Source organism: Cornus florida, unplaced genomic scaffold (assembly GCF_030987335.1).
Source record: "Cornus florida cultivar Cherokee Brave unplaced genomic scaffold, ASM3098733v1 CherokeeBrave_3.0.0_Hap2_Chr02, whole genome shotgun sequence".
Lineage (NCBI taxonomy): Eukaryota > Viridiplantae > Streptophyta > Magnoliopsida > Cornales > Cornaceae > Cornus > Cornus florida.
The window spans coordinates 50,348,329-50,366,712 of NW_026775572.1; the positions used below are offsets into that span (position 1 = coordinate 50,348,329).

General features: G+C 30.8%; 1 protein-coding gene across 1 annotated transcript; it reads left to right on the top strand.

The window, feature by feature from the left end:
* The first annotated feature begins 16,394 nt into the window (after window positions 1-16,394).
* Window positions 16,395-17,889, top strand: LOC132294948 (MLP-like protein 423). Its single transcript, XM_059793000.1, has 2 exons — window positions 16,395-16,672; window positions 17,419-17,889. The coding sequence occupies exons 1-2, from the start codon at window positions 16,486-16,488 to the stop codon at window positions 17,688-17,690; spliced, it is 459 nt and encodes a 152-aa protein (XP_059648983.1). The 5' UTR covers window positions 16,395-16,485; the 3' UTR covers window positions 17,691-17,889.
* The last annotated feature ends 495 nt before the right edge of the window (window positions 17,890-18,384 follow it).

Sequence of the window (18,384 nt, forward strand, 5' to 3'; positions counted from 1 at the left end):
TTTAAGTATATTTATTTATACATTTGGCAATTTAACCATGCCTATTTTAAATATATTTATTTATACATGTGGCAATTCAACCATGCCTCATCTAAGTATATATATTTATACTAATAACCTAGCAACTCATCCATACTTCCGATGTATATATTTTTTTGTTCATACAAATACCTAGGCAATATAATTACGCCTATGGCAACTCATCCATGTACAAATTGTAAGTTTAACAATAACTAATTTATACATAGATATCCCCTACTGATTATAAGCACATACCTAACTTAATAACCAGTCTATCCAAATATATCGAATAAGAAAGAATAATACTAATAATCTTAATTCACATACATATATACACACATATTTAATATAATATAAATGTGTATAATCTTTCCCTAATAACCCTTGGTTATTTAAAGCCTATATATATATATATATATATACATCCTTCCTTCCTTACTAATCATAACTTAATAAAATCCCTTTTATACACACATATAGGTAAATATATATATACTTATATATACATATATACACATCCTTCCATAACAATATAATAAATTATTATATTTACTCAAAAGAAATGCTACTAATCCTCGTAGTAACACTCTATGGTTTTCAGAATACCAAGAACACCTCCTTTAGTGGTTGTTTTCAACCCTAATAAGCTTAAAACAAATTTTGAAAATTCACCGGACCCCACAGGAACTTTATGGAACCTCAAACACCCTTGCACGCGCCTCCACGCGCCGTCACACGCTCCTCCAACTTATGCACGCGCCTCCACGCGCTTCTATTAGTTGGCAGGCGCGTTCAGGAGCTTCCACGCGCCCTCACGCGCCTGATCCACTCTCGGCGCGTGTGTGGCTGCTTCTGATTGGTTGCCCTTTACGCTCTGGTGTACTTGCCCACACCAGATCAATCTTCTATTGGTCAAACCTCATCCACGACCTTAATGCATGCGCGCACCAAATCTCCATGCTCCGCAAAGCACTGGATCATCCTCCACTCATCCACTTCACCCAACGGTCCAGATCAGCGGGTGCACCATATTATCATGCGCCGCACCGCATCAAATTATCTGCCACTTCATCAAATCATCTCAGCCCTTCATGGTCCACGCGCACAGTAATACAATGAGCCGCGCCGCACCAGATTAAGACCCTATGTTAATGCGCCGATTTGAAGCCTCCAATGTATACAATGTGTGTGTGTATATATATAATACACATAAATAATTCTATATATAATTTCTAAAATATCAGAAAAATATAAATAAAATCCAGGAACATACAAAAAAAATTCTGAAAATTCTAGAAAAATTCCAGAAAAATAATTAACCATCTTGGGTCACAAATTTACCTATACATTGATTTTTAAAAACATATATACAACACCTATATACATAATTAAAGTTTAGTGAATCCACAAATTAAATATAATAATTTATGTTTGTTTTTTTTTTCCGATCTAACATGATTTAATTAATGATTTTAAACTAAATTCTGGCACCCAAGGTGATAAATTTATGGGTCCTAAGAGGAGAGTTAGAGACAACTTGCCTGAAGATTTCGAAATGAAATCGAAGCTTTAACCTTTGATTGTCTCTTCCAATTTCGGTATCCGCTTTCTCAGATCCGGCCTACTCCTTGTCCGTTCTCTCTTCTTCTTCCCTCTTTGTCTCTTTTATTTTTCTGACGTGAAAACTTCTTAACCCTAAACCTTATGTGTATATTTATACACATTAAACCCTAAATCCTATTCCTAGTAGGATTACAAAATAAAAATAATAAACTAATATTATTTAAATAATATAATATATATATAAACATATATTATATTACTTATGCATATATATATCTCCCATAATTAACCATCGGTTAATTAAATCCTAAATCCTATATATATATATCCATAAACCTATATCCTTCTGTAACACTTATCAATTAATTATATTTATATATAATTAAATCAATAAAAATGATTATTTAAATAATCAAATACCCATTGGCCTTTATTAATTAACCCATCAAGGCTTCATCCAAGCCCAAGACCATATCTTTTGGTCCAACATTCCTTAAGCCCAAACCAATTAATCTAAATAAATAAAATAATTAAATAAATGCTTAAATTAAAATACTAATTACATAAAACACATAAACAAATACGAATTTACAACTAAGTCACATCATATCAATACGCCACAATTCAATCAATAATTAAATACACACACATCAATCATCATATCAATTCAATAAATATATAATCACAAAATAAAATCTAACTAAAATGAGACAATTAATCTAAACACTCAATTAAATAAAATAAATCATTTAAAAAAAATAATAATAAAATTCATTAATCTCAATTAATAAATCCTTTAAATTATCGGGGTATTACAGCTTTTAACATTTAAATGCTATAATTATTGCACCCCATTAAACTCCCACTATTTTGAAATAATGGAAAATAATGTTAAAATCCTCTTTGGGGCAATAATTCACTCTTTAATGAGCGAAAATAGCATAAAATAATCATTAAAACAAGCTTGGAGGACCACCGTAACGTCCTACGCACCTGTGGAGTCAAAACATTGTCAAACGCACACCTCAAATGCCCCCACGCACCCACACGCGCTTAGAAAGTGTCTTCACGCGCGTCCACGCGCCTGGACTCGCCGGCAGAATGCACCAGTGCGTGGCACGTGCTACCACGCGCTTGGTGCGTTGGCAGTGACTAGCGTGTGATGAGTGTTCCTCATGCGCCAGTTAGTTGGTTGGTGCATGATTGCACTTTATGTGCGCCCACACAGAATCTTTCCTTTGCTGATCTTGATATTGGATGGCTCCTGGTGCGTGCGCATGTGGAGTGCGCCGCACCGGATCAACTGGCTTCCTTTCCGGCGCCGCCCTTGCCGGCGACAGCGCTTCGGTCGCCGGAAAAACGTCGAAAATTCCAGAAAATAATTAAAAAATTCCAAGAAAATTAAATTAAGCCCAAAAAATTCTGAAAAATTCCAGAAAAATTTCAGAAAATTCCTGAAGCCTAATTTAACCCTTTTGGACCTTCTTGAAGCTTCATAGCATCCTTTGATGAAGATTACATAGCTTTAAAAAATTTTATAATTTAAAATACAATGGAAAAAATTAAATCATATCATTGAACTTTCAAACGGCTAAATCAAAGCCTTAATTATATTCATCCAAAGATAAAATTACATTCAATTAAACTATAAGCTTCATCTATGGCCCAAACATACACCATCATACATTCACAATTATACATATATCATCAAATATATATATGCATATAAATTAAATCCATGAATGATGATTTTCATAAAAACATGATTTCTAGTAATGAATCAAACCATACTTTGATACCATTGTTGGGAAACGTGCAAGTTTTAAAATCTTTCTGAGGAATTTTCATACATAGATCTTGATTTATCGTATAGAGACAAGTTTTATGCAAAAATAAAATATGATGTATAATTCAATTAATAAATTGAAAACTTGCATTAAGGTTTGAGTAAACCTTAGATTTCTTCTCTAAAATGAATGTTCTTACTTATTGTAGATTCCTTTTGCTAGACACCTTTTCCATGGATCTCCATTTTCTTGGTGATGGTCTTACCTTTAGGAATCACTCATAAATCTCCATGAACGACCTTGAAAAATTAGGCTTGTGGGAGCCTCCATTAGATGAAAAAGTAAACCCTAAAATCTAGAGAGAGAAAAAATATATTCTTTTTTCTTTTCTTCTAAAAGTCTCTCCTAAAATATACATGATCCTATGCATATATAGGCAACATAAAAATCAAAAAAGGAAATAATAAATCATTCTCCATCTCTAATTCACACATCTCAAATCTAATATGATTCCAATATCAAGTTGGGTTATGAGTGAGAATCCTATTGGGCTTATAATTTTCTTGGCTACAATGAATTAATAATCGGCCTGGTCCATGGATCTAATTAAATTAATTCATTAATTAATTTCTACTCCACTAAAAGAAATTAATTGAACTCCAATTAAATAATAAATAATCTCTAAGTCAATGTTACACTTTAACCCCTCTATGCATAATTAGTTATCGGATAAATAAAACCATCAATCCGACTACTTAATTAATATATTTATTTTGGTACCTTTGATTATATTTGGCTCGATCACAATAAAATATTTGTTTGACAAAAATAATAATTTAAATAAATAAATATATAATAAATCATTTTGTCTAAAAACACACGAAGGTCTTTGAATTTGCTTTGTGATCAACCATAATCAATATAAAATAAATACAAGTAGCAATGATACAAATATTTAAAATATAACCCTCTAACTATTAATTACATAATTACCCAAAGTGTCGGTCTAAGGATTCCGAAGATTCCGCCGAACAAATCAACGTAATTACTAATTAATAAAAGAGTTTATACTCCTCTCATGCTTAAGAGTCAATTGCATACGACGGCTCTCACAATATATCTCAACCTAAAGCGGATTCAGTTCAAGTCTTAGTTAATAATGAGTCCGTCCATAATTACCAATTATGAATTATTTATGATTATTATTTATATTTATGTATTGATCGCCATCACATACATATATAAATATATCTTATAATTAAGTGGACACTATCAATTCCATAATGAATCGAAACATAATACGTTGAATTTACCAATTGTATAAAGCATAAATATTTCAGATACGTCAAGAACATATGTCACTTTAATCCAAATAAAAATTCGCTATGTCAGGGCATATAAATCCCATCAATACTCTGAAGTAAAATGATTGTGATACTGTCAATGAACTTGGTTGAGTTCAATTTTTGGTATCTCTATGCATACCTATGTTATTGATCAATTTGTCCATCGCCAGTAAAAGATACTAATAGCCTTTTTTAAGATTTTCCATTTATAATTTAAATTTACATTCACACTTTCTATTAGCGCAAATTGAAGTCCAAAATTGGAAACAATCCACCTACCTTCTTCAAACAAAAGGAAAAGAAGTAGAAAAGTAGATTGTATTAGTTTTCTCTAATATCTCATAACAATTGTCCTACTTTCTCTAATGACATAATAAGAGGGACATACACACGTTAGTTAAAATTAATGAATTTTTTTTCTCCATATAAGGTGGAGATGCAGAAGTTAGCTAGACTGAAGTTTTTCATGCGATTAGCGTTTCAAATACAAATATTTAAAAAGTCACACTAGAAATAACTCTTCAAAATAAGCATGAAGAACTTCGTAACTAATTTTATTGAATTGTAACTGAAATAATTTGCTGATGCCTTTTGCTTCCAAATCCTTCCATCCAAATTTGTAATTTATGGTTACTCATTTATGGTTAGAGGATTTAAATATTAAAGTTATACAATTTCTAATAGTTTAAACTTTTAGAGTAGATGGTGTTAACATGGTATTAGAATAGACGAACTCACCATCATTAATTAAAATTGAAACATATGTTGGACAAAAAAAAAAAAGCGTATTAGTATGCTTGCTTGTGATTATGTTTACTTGTATTAGCCCATCTAATATGTATCATTGTGGTCTTAATTATTTCAATTGAAACACAGTGAAAATGCTAGAATCGACATTGTTAGATTTCTCTCCCATGGGCAGCTCAAGAAATTATTTTGATCATAGTTGACCATATGGTTTAGTTCAATTACAATTCTCTAGCATTGAAAAGTGAACCCATAAAATTTAATAAAATAATATAAAATAAATGAAAAATAAAATTTTATTGAACGGAACCACTAAATAATTTATGCTATACAATCATTTAATAATTTCTCACAACTTATTATCGAATTATTCAATTCACATGTAAGTGGTCAACATGACCGGTTTGGGACCGAGCACACTATCCCAAATTTGTCCCACAAATAAAAAGTTCTTCCTAAATGCATCACGCATTGGAGACGGGATGAGATCGGGGCGTCCCAACATAAATATTTTTTAAGAAAAAAAAAAAATTAAACTTGAAACAAATTTAAGATAAATTTTGTAAAATAAATTAAAATAAAGTTTTGACAAATACTTAACAACTACAATAAAAATTGTTGCTAAAATTTAAAATTATCATAAAGATGAAAGAAAAATAAAACTATAACTCAAAAAATATATATTTTATTTATACATTTATTATGAATCGAGGTGGGTTTGGGACTTTGCGAGTTTATAGTTCTATTTCTAAACTCACCCAACTCTATAAGAATAATTCCAAATCATCCCAATAAAGGTATCACAAAGCCAGTTATATTGACATCCCTACGGAATCATAACTTGGGGACTCGAGAATTCACGAGAGCGAGCATGTCCCAAAAGTTGTAATAACCTAGAAGATTAAAAAAAAAAATGTGATAATAATAATAGTAGTGGTAGAAAAAAGATCTTTAGTTTTAAATGGGGAGTTGACATGCTTAAAATATAAGATGCTTTAGAGGCTTCTGAAACTTAAAAAAAAAAAAAAAAAAAAAAAGGAAAAAAAAAAATTGCTTACAAGGACCTAAGATGACACTTCGAAGCTAAACAATCAAATTCTTCTATATTATACTCGTATTATATAGATGTATTATATATATATATCTGCTTTTTGACCGCAATGGTCGGTTACAGTTCTTTCTTCAACTACTAATAGGGGCCGGTACAGGAAAGCCCAATATCGCTCTAGCATTTGTACCGAAGGTCCATGATCAGAGACTTGCTTTTTACTTTAATGGATCACTGTCGAGAAAGCCTACGTGACCATTGTCTAATATTCAAAAAGGATAAAACAACTCTATATTCAATAATAATATTAGGGGTGCACAAAAATTCGGTCAAACTGAAAATCTAAACCGGACCGGACCAGACTGGATGGTTTGATTTGGTTTACTAATGGTTTGGTTCGGTTATGGTTCCAAATTTGTGAAACAGTAAAAATATAATTTGGTCACGGTTTGTGATCCTTTGAAACCGATCTTGACCAAACCGAATTGTTAAGATATATATATATATATATATATATAATTATAATTATATTATATATATAATATAATCTTAGTATCCTACAGTCCTAATTACTTAGAAATTTAATATATTATGAATCCTACAGTCCACTCTAAGTCTCTTAATTTTTATCAATTTATCGATGATTTGGAATCTTATAGCACAAAATAGAGACCTCCTGTCATTTCTTCGAATTTTAGAGAAAGAGAAAGGAGTTGTTAAACAATTTTTGTGTTTGGAATATTTTCTTAATTGTGGTTGGATTGCTGTTGGTTTTTCGAATTGTTGCCGAATATTTCTAAGTTTGGACCAATTATTTGTAGACACAGTAAATAAATTCTAGTCAGGTTCTTAGGTTGGGCTAAATGGCTAATACATGTGTTATTAATGTTGGTTTTCTGAATTGTGGTTAAATGTTTTTGTTATTGAATTCAGTAGTTCTAAATGTATTATGCTATCAGCAGTTTTGAATGTGTTCACTTCATAAGTGACATTGAATAATTAATTAAAAGTTCTGAATGTATTAACAATTTTTAATGTATTCACTCACGAGTTAAATTAGTTTATTGTTGTGCATTTGAATTTTGAAATATTAATACTTCTGAAACAGGGGAAAAAGGAAAAGAGGAACCGTGGAACCAAACGAACTGAACCGGTTTCTCATGGTTTGGTTTGGTTCCTCTGGTCAAATGGTTCGCTTTAGTTTCAGATTTTTCAAAACCGTTAGGAATGGCTTGGTTACAAAAAAATTTCAAATTGGTCCAAACCGAACCGGATCCATCCTTAAATAATACGAGGAAAAAGAATAATAATAACATGAGGACATATTTTCGTTTTCCTTTCTTATAAATGCAATTATTTTAATATTTTTTTTCCTAATGTAAATGATCACTATACCCTAAATATCTGTAGGAGTTAGGCATGTAACGGTTAGACATTTGCAGATAATTTGTTTTGATACTAAATGTAACGTTTTGGATATTTAGCTTAAATGTAATGTTTACCTATTTTTTTAAGTGCAAATCCCTATCAATGTGTATTTAATGTGATATAAGATCGGGGTACACTAATTAAACTAATCACACACCTCTTTATCTCTCATTCTTTAGTTATTAAGAATGCAATTAAACGGGTCCCTTCTATGAAAATTGTGCTTCAAAATTTTAACATTTGGCCTCCAAACCGATACATAAATATGGAAACTTTTCTTTTAGGAAGCATATTCTCATGCCCTATTAGCTCACATATGGTCATTCAAGTTCTTGATTGTCCAAGTCAATGAGGTCTATTAAATTATTTTAGGCTCTTGCCCTCGAAGTCACAAATGGAATAAACATGATTGTATCTATAAGCTTACTGTAGCCATTTTTCTATTCCTTCATTGGATTCCTTTTTGAATTACTCTCGATAGAGCATCTCCAACCATTGTGTATATTTTTTTTGTGTAAATCTGATGTGTCATGATGAATTCACACAAAAATTTTGGATTATTTAATTTTAACTCCAACGGTTGTTTTATACATTTTGTGTAAAAATATATTTCCCAATAACAATTAACCATGTATCATGCCAGGACCCCACATAACTTTTTACAAACTTACTTAATATATGGTTGATTTTTTAATGAAAAAAATTTACACACCGCATTGTATATTTTACACAAAAAGATATTTTAACAGACGACTGGAAATGCTTTTAGAAAATTGACCTCCTTTGATTCCTATTTGTAATTTAACTTGGTAAATTATCCCATTAGAAAATTGACCTTCTTTGATTCTTTTTGTAAATTATCCGTGAACTTTGTTACTTTTACTGGATCAAATTTCACCAGATTAAATTATCATCCAGAATTACTTTAACCTTCTATGAAGTTTCAACAAAGTAACAAGAAAGTACAGACTATTAGTTGATAGTTAACTCTATCAAAATAATTTTTTATAATACTAAAATTATCCTTCAAATTGATGAAGTTACATTTTTATCCTTAATTAATACGTGGTGTGACAAAACTAACCCCAAATATTTTTAAAAAAATCGTTAAAGTTGTTACATAGAGTTCTATCTTTTCTTTTAGCACATAAAGTTGTCATAGTGGGTTGAGAATTGGGATTGATTTGCAAAATACCTTAAAATTAATATAAAAGGTACTATACAATTTCATTACGTTTTGCCCATTAAAAAGGGTACAAACAATATCAAACCGAAGTTTCAAATATAGATGAATAAATTGGAATAAATTTGATGTTTTTGATAGTAGCAATAAATAGATTACAAATCAGAATGACATTTTTAACCTAGGTAATTACAAATTCGACAAGTTACAATACACTGAAAAAAATAAATGGAAATGATATTCCATATATACCTTACAATAAAATACAACTAATTCTATTTATCTTTTGAAATTTAATAATTGATGGTGTTGATATATCATTTTAAATCAGTGCAGATACTTCATAATAACAGAGTAAATTTAAATAATATATTTTTATGTTTAGTATATTAATTTCCACCAATATCTCATAATGATTGTCATATTTTCTACACTCCATAATAAAATATACTGCAAATCAAAGTGAGTTAAAATGATCTTTCTCATGCAATCAGCGTTTAAAACACAAATATTTATCCAGTCATGCTAAAAACAACTCTTCAAAATAAACATGAAGACCTTTGTAATTAATAATCTGGTGATGCTTTTTTTGCTTCCAAACCCTCCAATCCAACTTTGTAACTTATAAGTGCCAGGCATTTACTATTTAAGCAGGTTGAAAAAGATGAAAAAGGACAAAATTGGTAGAATTTTACACTTAAATTGTACTATTCATTTACGTGCAATTTCCTATTCCAATTACGAGTCCCAATTAGGCTCTCTCAAATGCTACTTTAAAATGTTGATTCTTCCACTAAAGAGAATGGACAAAAAGTTGGCCCAACTCCCATCGATTAAGGGATGCAATGACGTGAGCCCTCCAGTAGTCCCTTCTATGAATATTGTGCTTAAAAATTTAACATATGAAGTTGAATTAAAAATTTCTATAATTTTAATTCTAAGGCTTCGGTTACACAATTCATGCAACCTAACGAAACTTTAAATTTTTTACATAAATTTCATTTCCTCTAATTTTTTTACATAAAGTTCATTTCCTCCACTTAACTATTGCAAAATACGTTACAATTTGTTACCCATAATACATCCAAAATTACGTGTTTGTTTATTTTTTTTCTTTCTTTAAGTTCAATATTTGCAAATTGAATTAAAAGGATTAATTTTTTTTCTAAGGGATGATAATTGCTTTAAACGTGCCATACACAGCCTAACAACTTAAATTCAAATAAAAATTAAGTTATATAGGTTTGAAATTAGGAGACATTGAAAAAAATAAAAATAAATAAATAAATAAAAATTGTTAGAGTTATCATTTCTAGTACCAACACGATTCATGTTAAAAAATATCTCTTGCAATGAAAATTGCTTCAATTTTTATTTTCTAATGTGTCTAGAATAGAGATTCTTTAAATCATGCCAATTAAACATTGATCCTATGATGAAAGTTATAAAGGTTTAATACCCTAGTTTACTCCAATATCTGATAATGATTGGGAATGTTTTCCTCCTATAATAAGAAGCATATGCACAAAGCTTAACAAATAAGGCAAGTTAGTCAAAAAGAAGTTATTCATTCTATCAGCTTTTCAAATACAATTAAAATGAAGTTATTCATGCAATCAGTATTTCAAATAATTAAAATGAAGTTATTCATGCAATCAGTAGTTCAAAACAAATATTTTTCTGTCATGCTAGAAACAACTCTTTAAAAGAAGCCTAATGACATTTGTAACTAATTTTATTTAGGTGTAACTAAGAAACAATAATTGTTATTGAGGTAATTGTTCGATGAAACAACTCTTCAAAACAATCATGTAGGGATTTATAACCAATTTATTGAGGTGTAACTGAGTAACCAATAATTTGGTGATGCTTTTTGCTTCCAAGCCATCCAATTCAAATTTGTAATTTATAGTTAATCATTTACTAGGCTAATTGAAAAAATGAAAAAGTTCAAAATTGATAGAACTTGTACACTTAAATTGTAGTATTCATTGATATGCTCAAAGGCAATTCACAGTTTTATTTGGTTATTTATTTCCCATTTTATTTAAGTTATGTTTGAGAGTACTAAATCTACATTTTATAATTAGAATAATAGAATATTTAATTTAAAGTTTTAACTAAATTTTCTACTCCAATTGTAAGTCACTAATTAGGTGCTCTCAAATGCTACTTGAAAATAATAATAATAAAAATCAATGGCAAGAATCATACTTACACACATTTTTTACCGCTCAAATCCCTCCCTCTTCTTTGAGGGCGGAGAGATTGTACTATTGGACTAGTTACCTTTCGTTGCCATCGGATGCAATAATTGCCAAGCCTAAAAAATTTAATGAAAACATAGCCCAAGTCCCATTGCTAGGGGATGCAGTGTTGCGGGCCTCATTTCATTGCATCCAAGGATTTTTATTTTTTATTTGTAAGAAATATATTCATACACTCACTTTACTCTTCCGAAAACTCAAACTCTCACCATCCACTTTAGAAGGTAGAGGAAATATCATGGTATCTCATATTGATTTTTATTTTATCTTATTTTTTTATTTTTATTTTTTTCTGAATATGTATATCAGCCCCACAACACACGTACCATTCAATTCAGAAGTACGATTCGAAAACAAGACTTTAAAAACTTACCTCCCGGATCCGCTACGCCCTGGGCCATCTCATATTGCTGTTAGAATGTGTTAATTTTTAGTTTATAATATTTTTTTTCCCTAAAGGCTAGAATCCACTAGCTTTATACATCTGCTCCCGTTCATTAAATTTGTCTAAGATTTTTTAGTTGGTCAAAAAGAGAATGTAACTATCATATTTAGTGTTTTGTCTTCGGCATTTTTATTTTTTTATTTTTATTTTTATTTTTTAATCATGCGCCCCTTTTGTAATTTAAATCCACCTCAATGTTTCAACAAAGTAAACGAGTAGCTTCAGTTGTAATTGATATCAATATTATGAGGTTACATTTTTACCCAAAATTGAAGATCAAAATCACAGAGTTCCAAAACCACAATTTAGAATTCGATCCAAATCCACAATTTAAAATTTCATTCTATTTATTGTACTATTACATAAAATTTAAGCACACTGTAATATTTTTAAAGTTAAAAAAAAAAATGCTATAAATATATCAAATTAGCAAAATAGATACTCAAGATCAGTGCCATCCAGATTTAGGGTTTAGTCAAAAATGGAATATAACGTAATTTGATTTATACAAACACTACTAATATGCTTTGATTCAAATAGCTTTATGTTTAGTAGACTAGTTTTCTCCAATATCTCACCACGATGGTAATTTTTTTCTGCCATTCCATAGTAAGATGGACATGCACAAGTTAAAGTTAATTAAAATGAAGTTTTTTATGGAATTAGCGTTTCAAACAAAAAAAATTTATCCAATCATGCTCGAAACAACTCTCCAAAATACGCATGATTTTATGTAACCGACTAACCAATAATTAGGTGATGGTTTTTTTGCTTCCAAACCCTCGAATTCAAATTTGTGATTTATGGCTAGTCGTTTACTATTTAGACTGATTGAAAAAGATGGAGAAAGGCCAAAATTAGTAGAACTTTGGCACTTAAATTGTACAATTCATTTATATTTTCTAGGCAATTTACGATCTCATTTGGGTTATTTTTTTTCCATTTCATTTAAGTGATGCTTGAAAGTACTGAATTAATGTTTTTGGTGTAAAGTGTGTGTAATAATGATTGAAAGCATGTTTGATAATATAAAACTTGTTGTAAGATTTTTGGAAGTAAAAATATAAAAATATGTTTAGTAAAAAAAAAAAAATTATAAGATTGGAAAATAATATGACTAGTTAAAAAAAGGTCGAATTTTTTTTTTTTCACCGCTACGGTATTAAGAAAAGCCTGTTTGGTATTTTCAATTTGGGAATTTTTTTTTGCAACAAACGCTTCAAATTGTAACTAAAGTTATTAAATGTGTTTCAGTATTTTGTTTTGCTACAACACTGTATTCACAACAGAAAATACGAAACAAAAATAATTACCAAATAGGCCCCGGAGATGCAATGAATCCGATGATGTGGGCCTCATTTCTATGCATCCATGGGAAGCAGTTGGAGTTTGCCGGTTTCATTTACTCCGTATCTCATCATCTTTAAAATGTGTTAAAATAATTTTTTTTTTGGAAAGGCTAGATTGTGTTATATTGCTTCTACTAGTTTCATACATTCGAGTGCTCCTGTGCATTAAAAAAATAATTGTGTCTATGAGAGCGAACAATCTTAAAGGCCATAGGGTAATTTTGTCTAAAAATTTTTAAACTGGTCAAAAAGAAAATCTAACGATCATATTTGGTGTTATAATTCTAATTACTACATTGCACCCTTTTAAATAAATAAATAAGTAGTGTTATACTCTAAAAGTACAATGATTGTGATGCTGTCAATGAATTTAGTTGAGTTCAATTTTTGGTATCTCCCCCTAGCCCCTTTTTCTCAATCACCCTCCAATCTCTCTCTATCTCTCTATATAGAATTTTGGTATATATATATATATATATATATATATAGATATATGTATATCGCCAAGAACCTCCCTGTAAAATGTAGGCCTCAAAATGAAGCTAACAACTTCGTCGGCATTTTAACTACCATCTGCTCTCATTAAAAGGCAACCACAGAGGTGGCGATGCAAAATATAAATGCCTCTGCCACTTCCTCACCTACTTATTTTCATTCGTTAGATGTTATAAGAATTAAAAAGTCGTCCTTATTGACAATGTACCTTTTACTTTCAAAAAACATTTGTGGTCATTATTTTATAGGGAGAAAAATACACATGCAATTCTTAGACTTTTTAATTGGATCTCAAAAGTTCATTATCAAAGGATGCTGATTTGCAACCATGTAGTACTTGGGCGATCGTACCATTAATTATGCTACTGCATGCAACAATCACCTAACCCACACAATTGAGTGCAAGTATCTTCATCTCATGTAATTATGCTACCTGAATATTTGAGCATTTATTGAAAGGTACAAATTAGGAGTGACAAATGGGTGAGTTAGGTCGAATTTGTACAGAATTAAATATGGGTTAATCAAAATGGATCGGGTCAACCCGTCATAACACACTAGCCCTTTCTAGAAAAAAGAAATGTTATTATTTTGGATAATCTCATTATTATAGATTTTTTTGGAATGGATATAAGCTTGTAAAATATGTATCAATAATTGTAAATCCTCTAATTTATTATTTTATATACACACGAATACATTTTATATGTGTTGTGGATGTAGCATAATAATATTATAGTACTAAAAAGAATTTTAGAAAGACAGAGGATGATGAGAGAGAATCTTAGAGAGAATCTTAGAGAGAGAGAGAGAGTCGGAGGGAGAGAATTTGGAATCGTATGAGAAAATTTTAGAGAGGAAGAAGAGGTGAATTTGAATAAAATAAATGATGTAAAATTGTCTCTTATATAATGGGTGAAATATGAGTCAAAATGAGTGACTCATATTCAACCCATTTAATATGAGTCAGACCTATATTTTAAAATGGTTCACCCATATCCGTTTTTAAATGAGCAGATTTGGACGAGTTGGTGGGTCATTACTTATTTTTCTACCCCTAGTACAAATGAAAGTAAGTCAATACAAAGGAGGATCCAAATTCCATATTGAAATAGTCCATATATTGTGATTATCATCATCATTCTTGTTTTTATTCTATATGAATGGGTCGGAAGCTCGGCCACATAAATTCTCTTAATTGATCCCTAATGTTCCTTAAAGAATACACGGTTGGATTACAAGGTAACTAGTGACAAATGAGTGGATAACCCCAAAGATCACAAGGTCACTAGTGAAAATTAAAATGAGAGAGCTATTCATTGATCTTAAAATACCATAAATTATGTGGAATGGATATTGAAAGAAAGATATTCATTACCAGGCTACACTGAAGTCCTTCCTGCATTTTGGCAAATCTTGGAAGCAAACTGATTTTTCTGATTGCTTTACCTTCTACCTGAAAAATAAATAAATAAATAAATAAATAAACAAACAAAACAAAACAAACTAATTTTCTGATCTACCAACGTTGTATAATGTAATATATACATTATTAGCTAAACCCTACACGTTTTGTCATTCTACTCTATTTAAGACCATAATTTTTCCTAACAATGTCAAAACATAATAGTTCGTCTTCCCTACTCCGGCCATTAAAAACCATGTCACAGTATACACATTCCAACTTCAGAATATTTACTGTACTACAATTTGACAGAACAATCCACTGGTTTAGAGATAGAGATTTGGTTGGCTGTGCAATCTTAAAGAGAGCTTCATTTACGCCTAATCCATCCCTTGACCATCACAATTCCCAGAAACATCAATACATGGGCAAAGACTTCCACTATCAGTTGTTGTCTTATCTTGCATGTAATGGGTAATAGTTAATGTTTCTACCAACTTAATTTAAAGCACTTGGATAACACAATAATAAATAATCAATTACATTCAATGAGTTTTTGCACATTAACACCTAAGTCACACACCATCCAAAAAGGCCCCGCTCTCAAGTTCCACACGCGAATTTGCGATTTGGGAGTGAATTTGCACAAAATTCGAGAATTCAATTTTTGCAATTCACAAATTTGTTTTCCTAATTCGCGATTTCCACACGAATTTACTTTATATATCTAAATTTGTTAAGAGTCCTAGTGATATAAAACACTTATATTACCATATATACATTTATTGCTATACTACCCTATATATTTATATATATTAATTATACATATTTGAAAATATATTACTAAAAAACTTCCCAATTAGAAAATATTACAAATAAATCACGCATCTATTAGTAAGAAAAGTTAACTTATTTATTACATATATCATTAATAGAATAAATAATTATGAATATATTTGCATATGAATTTAAATAAATAAAAATATATAAAATATATATGTCATGACCTGATATAATTTTATTTAAACCTAATATATAGATACTTTCAAGACGCTTAGCTCTAAAAAATTTTAGATTTTTGCGTTCTCCTTTGGCTCCTACATCCGCTCCCGCTCTGTGTGACTTAGATCAACACACAACACTTGGATCGAATGCAATTGCACATCTATCTTATGCTGACATGTGACACTAGCATTTTTTTTCCATGATGAATGACCGAGTGGCAGGCAGATAAATGGCAGTTGAACCAGCCATTAAATGAAAATTAAAGCTCTCACTCTCCAAAACCACTATATATAGAGATAGATGTGTGTGTTAAGTTCTCACAAAGTTTCTTAAGCACTTGTTTTTTTTCAAACACACACACACACACACTCTCTTTTGCTTCATTGTTGTATAACAATGGCTTCAACAGGAAAGCTTGATGTACAAGTGGAGGTCAAGTCTCACGCAGATAAGTTCTGGCACAGCATTAGGGACTCTGCCAACATCTTCCCAAAGGCCTTTCCTGATCAGTACAAAAGCATTGAAGTTCTTGAGGGTGATGGAAAAAGTGTCGGCTCTGTTAGCCTAATAACATATGGTGAAGGTAAATTATAAGACAATTATAAGTGAACTTAGTATTTGCAAATTCATCTTTATTTATTTATTTATTTTATAGGTAGGACACTCGCGCACATTTATTTTGACCTAATTTGAGACTCAAACCCTCAATCTCCTCTGAGGTGGAAGAAATTCCACTCAAGTCTATGCATGTTTATTTTGACAAGCTAGGTTCTTGACCACAGGCCTGTTAGCCAAGGTGGTAGGTATCTCTTAGAAGGGTTGAAGCCCCGAGAGAGGACCTTGAATTTTAGACAAGGATCCTCATAATGTCCACATGAATAGCATTATCTTCCCTGAGCCCAGATCCTTTGTTGCACAACACGTTATTAATGTTTTTCAATACAGTGATTTTCAACACTGGCTGAAAAAAGTAGATATAAAGGTGTTGAAAATCACTAAAGCAGCAAAATTTACAGCAAAGGTTTCGGGTTCTATTTTCACTAAGAAGGTTCCAAAATCAATGACCTTTTGTGTTCTTGGTAATGAGAACTTGATAATATATAGGAAGTGAAATCTATGCCCTAAGGAAAATATATATATATATATACACTCTACATTGATGTTTTAGACAGACTAAAGAAGCTGACATGACGCGACAAGCGATCATCTCTATAAAACTTCTTTTTCCAGCTTGTTCAGTGGGAGATGAATTTGAACCATATAGCATTTATCTTGTCCTAGAAGAACTTGACCTGTTGCTAAATGTAATGCTTGTGGGTTGTTTTCTAGGTTCACCTCTCGTAAAACACTCGAAAGAGAAGATTGAAGCAGTTGATGAAGCAAAGAAGTCGGTGTCTTACAGTGTGATTGATGGGGATCTCCTCAAGTTCTACAAGAGTTTCAAGGCTCATCTGGTTGTATCTCCAAAGGGAGATGGAAGCTTGGTGCACTGGTCCTGTGACTATGAAAAGGCAAAAGAGGACATTGAAGCTCCACATATCATCAAAGACTTCGCTGTCAAGAACTTAAAAGAGTTGGATGATTACATTCACCAGGCATAGGATTGGAAGTTTTTAAGTGTCTTTTGGAGGGTTAATCTTATGGTCTACTAAATAATGTGGAGTCTCACTCTGCAGCTATAGATCTAAGTTCATGTTTGTGTGTAGTAATTTGGTCTACAATGTCTCTTTTTACTGGTTTGATCTATGTACTCTTTGGTTATCCAAATAATAAAAATTAAAAGAATATCATTATCTTGCAGCAACATGTTTTAATTTTATATTATTTTTCTCAGCAATTAGCAAATAAAAGTCCAATTTATCCAACTAATATGAATATAACAATGCACACAAAAATTTCATTCATATTTAGTGAAAACCTAATTGCCACATTGAAACAAATTCAGATAATGTGAGGTATTAGAAACAAGTAAGATCTGTCATATAAATGTGTCTCATGTGTAGCAATGATTTTTAAGTACAAATGTGTGATCACATAGCATTAGTGTGTCATATAAATGTGTGATCATATAGCATGATATGTGTGGTGGTCTACTGGTCTTAATAGCCTAATAAGGTTTGGGAAGAAGTTAAATCACAACATATATACCAGCATTTTTGTGTATTTCATAAGCAGAGTTGGAATTGCAAAATTAAATGGCCCCCACTATTTATTTCTCAACTACCAACTTACTCTGAGGGTCACTATGCTAACAAAGGATAAGTTCAAAACTAAATGCCCAAAACCTAGATGGTG